The 7309-nt window shown below is 58.0% G+C and overlaps 1 protein-coding gene across 1 annotated transcript; it reads left to right on the top strand.

Annotated features, from left to right (window-relative positions):
- Positions 1–511: 511 nt before the first annotated feature.
- CCK (cholecystokinin) lies at positions 512–5649 on the top strand. The gene is made up of 3 exons (XM_036432009.2): positions 512–567; positions 1555–1790; positions 5248–5649. The coding sequence occupies exons 2-3, from the start codon at positions 1574–1576 to the stop codon at positions 5379–5381; spliced, it is 351 nt and encodes a 116-aa protein (XP_036287902.1). The 5' UTR covers positions 512–567; positions 1555–1573; the 3' UTR covers positions 5382–5649.
- The last annotated feature ends 1660 nt before the right edge of the window (positions 5650–7309 follow it).

Below are 7309 nucleotides of genomic sequence, written 5' to 3'. Positions count from 1 at the left end.
CCCCTCCTCCGCCCCCCCGCCCCGGGTGGTGCAGCCCCCACGGACCCAGCGCCTGGCTCTCGGGGTCCTGGAGGCCTGGGGGCCTTGCCCGGGCTGAGAAGAAAGTGAAGCCCCCCTCCCTGCCCCCGGGAGACAGCTCCCCGGTCCAGAGACCAGCAGCCGCCTGGGGTGCCCAGAGGGGCGACACCCCCTGTCGCCCAGCCCTGCACTTTGCTGACACCAGCCCTGGCCAGCGTGTCCACCCACCGACCCCCAGTTCCCCCTCTGGCCCCTCGCGTCTAAACGCGGGCAGTTTCTCTTGGGGGGACGGGGGAGATCCGAGTCTTAGGCTTCCCATCCCCCCACCCCCCCATTCTCCAGGAGCCGCTCACTGGGCTGTCCCCCGCCGCCCCCGGACACGTGCGAGGGGCCGGGCGGCGTCAGCGCGGAGCGGGGGCGGGGGCGGCCGCTGAGTGGCCCGCGGCTCCGGGCGGCGCTATTTAAGCGGAGGCAGCGCTCCTTCGGCCCTGAACTTGGCTGGGCTCCCGCCGCTCCGTGCAGAACTGCCAGCGGCCACTCCTCCTGCAGGTAGGTCCCCGCGCTCCCTCCCCGAGGGGAGCCCCGGAGCGCTGTCTGCCCTGGGCGCCCCTGCACCCGTGGTCCTGTGTCCTGTGGCCTCTCCTGCAGCTGGAGGGACGGTCTTACAGTCAGAGGCGCCGGTGAGGGCTGGGGCGGGGGCGCTGAGCAGCTGCGTCCTCAGGCCACGCGGGGATGTCCGGTTGAGGGGATGCGGTTGCGGGGATGAGCTGGCGCACTGGGGTTTGCCCGCTGGAGGGAGCGGTACCTTGCAGTGTATTCGTTCCAATCTATTCGGACGCACCACTGCGAGGACTTCGAGTTAAGTCCATCCCGCTAAACGCTGGTCTTTGGGGCTGTGTGTGTGTGTGAGTGTGTGTTTTATTTGCTCGCGGATCTGAAATACAGCGGAGCCGAGCCCACCCCCGGGGACAGAGCCCGTAGTTCTGACGTGTTGCAAACCCTGCCTCGTGCCCATCCCCTGGCCTAGACCATCTGGAAGAAACTTTACAAATAAGGCTTTTACCTGTCACTCCCACCTTTTAAAGTGCTTCTCTTCCTCCCCGCCCCCCTCCCCATATGCTCCCCTAGCAAACGCTTCTTACTGTCGGGAAGGTGAGACCTTCTCCGGGGCCTGAGTCTCCGGCCCCGCTCCCCTGCAGGAGATTCCCGCTGTCTTCCGTCTCTTGCGTGGGCAGTTGGAAGAGAGACCTCGGCAAACACTCCCTCAGAGTAGAAGCAAACAGGACATTGCTTCTGCCTAACAGGGCGGAAGACGGGGTCTCTGTCCGCCCCCAGACGGCGGTGTCCTTCACCCCAAAGAGAAGCCGACTGCGCCCCGACGCGCTTCCCGTGGCCGCGGGCCCCGTGCGCTCGGCGAGCCCTGGCGCTTAGTTTGTGGCGGGCGCGCAGGTTTGGGCCGAGCCCCCGTCTCCGTCCCCGGGGTGCCCGGCCCTCCCTCCGCGAAAGCACGCAGCTGCCCCCTCTTCTCGTTCACAGCTCCCCGTGCTCGGCGACCATGAAGAGCGGCGTGTGCCTGTGCGTGCTGCTGGCGGCGCTGGCGGCGGGCACCCTGGCGCAGCCCGTGCTGCCCGCCGAGCCCGAGGGCCCCGGGGCGCAGCGGGGCGAGGAGGCGCCGCGGAGACAGCTGAGGGCGGTGCCGAGGGGGGATGGCGAGCCCCCCGCCGCGCACCTGGGCGCGCTGCTGGCCAGATACATCCAGCAGGCCCGGAAAGGTAGGCTGCCGCCCCTCCGCCCTGCCCTGCGCGGGACTCCCCAGGCAGACCCCTCTCCTCCAGCGTCTGCCCCATGGAGGCGGGCAAACCGTCCAGAGCAAACACAGGCGAAGCGGAAAGGTTTTTCACTCTTCTTCTTCTTCTTCTTCTTCTTCTTCTTCTTCTCTCTTGGGAGGATTCGAAGAAGACTCCTCCTCCGAAGATCCTAGAAGAGTGAGATAAGCGCGAAGAAGAATCCGCGGGATTTTCGCTTGGGAGAGGAGGCGTCCTAAGAAGCCGGGAAGAAGAGGGGGTTGATAGAAGAGATTCCTCCTCCCCTCCAACCCTCGTCTGGAGAAGAAGAAAACCGAGGGGCGGCTCCCTCCCACAAAAACAGGGAGAGTTGGAGATTTGAGAAGATCCCCCGACCCCCCTCCTACCGAATTGTTCGTCTTCTCCTCCTCCTCCCTCCTCCTCCTCCTCCCTTCCCCTCCCTCCCCCTCCTCCTATTCCTCTTCCTCCTCCTCCTTTCCTCTCCCCCCCACCTCCTCCTTTTCCTCCTCCTCCTCCTCCTCCTCCTCCTCCTCCTCCTCCTCCTCCTTTTCTTTCTCCTCATTTCCTTCTCCCCCCTCCTTCCTCTTCCTTCCTCTCCTCCCTCCTCCCCTCTTCCTCCTCTTCCTCTTCCTCCTTCCTCCCCCCCCCCCCCAGTGCAGTTTCCTGGACGTCCTTTGTGGCAAACAGTTATTAGTAAGGGAAACTTTTGAAAAGAGCTTTCTTTAATCTCCGGCACGGTGTTGCTGTTAAAGTGCTGCGCCATATTAGAGACAAGAAAAGAGAATTCCTGAACACACTGCTGACTCAACCAGGGCTCCCAGATCCATTCAACAGCCTCTGCTGCACATGCAGGGGGGGCAGATCCTGGCACTGGGACACCCCCAGCAGAAAGTGCTCCCTGCTGGAACGCTGGAGCACAGACTGCAGCCGTTTAAAAAGGAGTGGCAGTGTGTCCCTCTGTAACGGGAGGGGAGAATCAGTAGCCCTTTGGAGTTCTTGGCAGCGATGTAACAGAATTACCCAACCAAGAGCCGCGCTTGTGATTTTGCTCTTGGAGAGATGTCCCCAAGTGCGGCCTCAGCAAAGTCCTTCTCCAGAATGAGGTGGTCCAGGGGCTGCTAGCTCAGTGGCTTACAGGACCCCCTACCCCAGTGGTCCCTTTCCTGGACCTGCCTCAGCCTTAAAGAGGGAGGAGGCTAGAGTGCCACGTTTCAGAGGGAAGCGTGTCCATCTCTAGGGCCCTGAGGAATCGTGACTGCGACTTCCATCAACTTCATCCACACGATGGTGAACACAGCCATCTGTGGGGCGGCTGGACAATCAAACCACAGCAAACACTGTGGGGGGCAGGGATGGGGTCCCTCTCAGGAGGCTCACTTACCCCACTGGCGTGCCCAGGGCCGCTATTTGAATCCTCATTCCTGTCTCTATTAGACTGGGGGTGGGGACATGGAGGGCTTCTCTCCCCACAGTCTCCTATGGTTTCCTGTGAAGGTGAGACCAGGGCCTCTTAGAGCAGGCGATTTCAGAAGGAAGGGGCAGGTAATTTGTTATATTTCTTCCTCTCTTTGGGAAATTGTCCCAACTACCATCTTTTAAAAAAAAAATTATTTTTACTGATTTTTAGAGAGAGGAAAGGAGGAGAGATAAAAACATTAACGAGAGAAGCATCACTGATTGGCTGCTTCCTGCGCGCCCCCTACTGAGGATGGCAAATTGAGCCTACAAATTGGCCATGTGGCCTGGCTGGGAATCAAACCAGAGACCTCTTGGTTTGTGGGTCGACACTCAACCACTGAGCCACACCAGCTGGGCCCAGCTACCATCTTCTGTTTTACTTCCCTGCTAATTAAATGGAAAGAGGTGGACTACCAATCAGAAGTCAGAAAGTCTGAAAACGTTTGAGGTTCCTAGTGTTTGTCTGTTTGGAAGTTATTGAAATATCTGTCCTTAGATGTGGGCTGCATTTCAGCCGGGTATATCCTTGGCTCTTCACTGAGCCATAATCTGGACTCTCCTCCCCACTGTCAGGAAAGATGCCCAAGAAACAGTTCTGAGAAGGAAGTTAGTCATCACACCACTTTCCTAGAAATGACCTTGACTTTCACCCACACATCTGAGCCCGGAGTCACGCTCTCCTATCTGAAGACTATGTACAAAGAACAAATATTTACTAACGTAAACACTGTACAGTTTCTTTGTTGATTTGGCATATTTTGAGATCAAGTCAGATTTTTTTAACTCAACTGTGGTATATGTTATGCTGAAAGATTGTAAAGAGACAATGCCCGCTTAGGGCAGCGCTAAGAAGCTTGGCATTGGGAGTTGTCTGTAGACATTTCAAAGGCCCGAGGAGAAGCGGGTCCCTTGGGGAGTGAGGGGGTGTAACGTGCACCTGCCCCATGCCAGCCAGGCCCCGGTGCCACAAGGAGTGGGGATAGTGTTCCCCAATACAGTGGAACCACTGAGTGTCCTTTGCCCCTTGACTCTTGAACCGACCTTGGCTTTGCCCATGGAGGCCCCCGAGGGAGGGGCGTTTCTTGCCCCTTAGTTTGCACAAGAGAAGGCTTTATCCTGGCTCCCCACCAGGAGGCCACTGTCTGGAACTCTGGGCTAGGAAGGTGTCACGGGCATCAGGGCATCCGAAGAAACCACCTCTTCGCGTCCCTGCTCCCTCCTCGCGCTGAGACACAGGAGACTCATTCTGTTCCTAAGGACCTAACTGCCATCCCAAAGGGCCCATTTCGGGTTCAGCTATTGCCTTGTGGTCATAATGACTGAATTAAATCATCTCTTTATTGTCTCTCTCTCTGCCCACCCTCCTCCGATGCTACTGATGTGCTGAGTTTTGAGGTCTGACGGTGCCTTTTTCTTAACAGCACTTTAAAATATAAAGTGGCTTTCAATTTAATACTTGTTAAGCAGTATTTCTCTAGCAATAGGACTTGATTCCTTCTTTTTAACCATTCCAACAAAATATTGGCATCACACTATCTTGACAAGAGCCAGGGATGCTCAGGATTAGAAAGGGGGAAGGACAGACATTGGGGCTGGGGACTGAGGAGGGCTTGATGGGCGTCTGCGGAGGGCCAGCTGCGTGAGGGGAAACACCCCTAGGCCGAGGAACAGCTGGGCAGGTCCCAGCGGGGAGAGGCTGGAGTCCAGAATCCACCTGATCCTTGCAGATCAAGAACCTTGCCTACGACTAGTACATTCTGCCCTCCATCCAGTTACACAGACGTGGGTCCTTCTCTTCTCGCAGATTCCGGTCCAGCAGTTTCACCGCCTCCGTAGCGCTGTGATACCTTTAAGAGGCTGCACCCACCCATTGCCTGGCCCATCCCATCGTCCTCCTTTGCAAACGGAACTAACTAGTGATGTTCTAGGTGTAACGGCCCTGTTTCCTTCCTCCCCGCCCCTGCAGCTCCCTCTGGCCGCATGTCCATGATGAAGAACCTGCAGAGCCGGGACCCCACCCACCGGATCAGCGACCGGGACTACATGGGCTGGATGGACTTCGGCAGGCGCAGCGCCGAGGAGTACGAGTACCCCTCCTAGGGCCCCGGCCCTCGCCAGGGCCACGGGGAGCCCCCTCCTGGCCCCCAGGAGGCAAGATAACGAAACCATCACACTCACCGCTCATCGTCTCTGAAGTCTGGCGTTCTAAATGTCTATTTATTAAGTTCTCAACGTGAAAACCCTGTGAGATTGTCGGGCTCAGCCGTGCACCTCAGCAGAATTGTACAAACGGGAAGGCGGATGTCTCCCTCCCCCGTGACCCTGGTCCCCCAGTGTGGCGATGCTATTAAAGTGATTTCATTCAGTGCCCTTGCTCCCTGTGTCTCCCGAGGGCAGAGGGCCCCTGGAAGGTAGGAAAAAGGAAGCCTGATTCTGGTGCCCTGGTGCAGATGGTCCCAGGCAGGGCGAGAGAAATGGGGGGGGGGGGGTGGGGGGGGAGGAGGCGGGAAGAGAGCTGGCTTCGATGCTGCAGGTGGGAGGTGGGGGAGAGGGGGATATGTGTGTATCTGTGTGTAAGGACCGCGGCGCCAGCTGCACAGCCCAGCCCTGCACCCTGGTTTCCGGGCCGAGGCTGGCCCCGCTGCAGAAAGACAACTCGCCCTGCTGGGAGCGAGCCCCCGTGTCTGGGTAAAGCGCAGAGTGGCAGCGGGGAGCGGAGCCACAGTAGCGTGCGTGGGAGTTGGAATGGCTTTGAGGGGACTGGGTGGAGCTTACTGGGCAGGGGTGGGAGGGAACCTACAGATCTGGCCCCCTGAGCCTCACTCAACGCCACCCCTGAATTCAGGACGGGCCCCTCCTAACTGCCCCGCCCTGCTCAGGTCTGTATGCCACGTGCCCACACAGGGACCAGGAACCAGGGCATCAGCCTGGCTCTCCCTCTGCCCTTTCTCGGGATTCTGGCCAGACTTCTGCAGCTAAGCTAGTAAGTCTCACAGCAGCTCGGGAGCTCTGCTATCAGGAAGCCTGGGGACCCCCACGATTCCCTTGCCTCCCCCTCTTCCTCCTCTCTCCTACCCTTCCCAGTTCACTTCTCTCCTCCCACCCCCCTCTGCCAGCTGCCCCTCTTGAATCCCTCCAGCGGGCAGGGCCTCCACCCCAGGCCGCTCCTCCTCCAGCTGCTCTGGCCATCTGCACCCCTGGCTCTGCCCATTAGGGCTGCTCTGCGGGCTCCTTGTTGCTGATCCATTGAGGTTTACAAGTTGGAAAAAAAAACATAGCTATCATTCTAGCAAAACACACACTCTTTTCCTACCCCCACTCCCATTTTATAGGGAATAAACTGGCCTAAGACCCCGCAGTGCATTGAGGATGGAGCCTGTAGCCCTGGGTGTGTGTGTGTGTGTGTGTGTGTGTGTGTGTGTCAGCTCCTGGCCAGGCGGAGGCATCAGGCGGAGGCATCAAGTTGCCGGCAGTCTCTGCACTTGCGGATGGATAGCTCTGAGCCTCAGCTCTGAGAGGCCCAGCCTGCCCCGCCCGGTGACCCCCTCAAGTCTCAACGTGGTCAGCAGCTAGAGGGGGGGCAGAACTCACTTTCCCACGAGTTGCTTTTCCCTAACCCGACTGTAACACGTCTCCCCTCTAAAGCGAGGGGGTCTTTCCACAATGCACCCAACCTCCGGCCCCCAGCGGCACCTTTGTGCTCAGGTTGTCAGTCACAGCTGAAAGGGAAGGGAGGGTGGTAGAAATCTCCGCTTATCCTTTTAACAAACAACAACGCAAAGACATTTTTTTCCCTCGTCTCGGGGTTTAAGAGATAAAGGAAAGAATCTTGACCACGTAGCTAGACTTCCAGATTGAGATGGAGCCACACTAGCATATTGGTGTGTTTTATCAGCATCTTCAAATTATTGCTAGTCCTGAAGGTAAGTCAACCGGAAGTCAAGCCAAAATAAAATAAAATAAAAAATAAAATAAAATAAAACACTGCCTCACTAATTTCCCCTGGGACTTCAGAGCAGGGTTAGCCA

The sequence above is a fragment of the Pipistrellus kuhlii genome, unplaced genomic scaffold (assembly GCF_014108245.1).
Source record: "Pipistrellus kuhlii isolate mPipKuh1 unplaced genomic scaffold, mPipKuh1.p scaffold_m20_p_11, whole genome shotgun sequence".
Classification (NCBI taxonomy): Eukaryota; Metazoa; Chordata; class Mammalia; order Chiroptera; family Vespertilionidae; genus Pipistrellus; species Pipistrellus kuhlii.
Note: the sequence above shows the minus strand (reverse complement) of the source record. Positions and strands in the feature narration are given on the sequence as shown.

Bases quoted from the DNA above. Each gene is read 5' to 3' on its own strand.
- CCK (XM_036432009.2), top strand. From the start codon at position 1,574: ATGAAGAGCGGCGTGTGCCTGTGCGTGCTGCTGGCGGCGCTGGCGGCG. The intron at 1,791-5,247 runs GTAGGCTGCCGC...CCGCCCCTGCAG, and splicing joins CATCCAGCAGGCCCGGAAAG to CTCCCTCTGGCCGCATGTCC.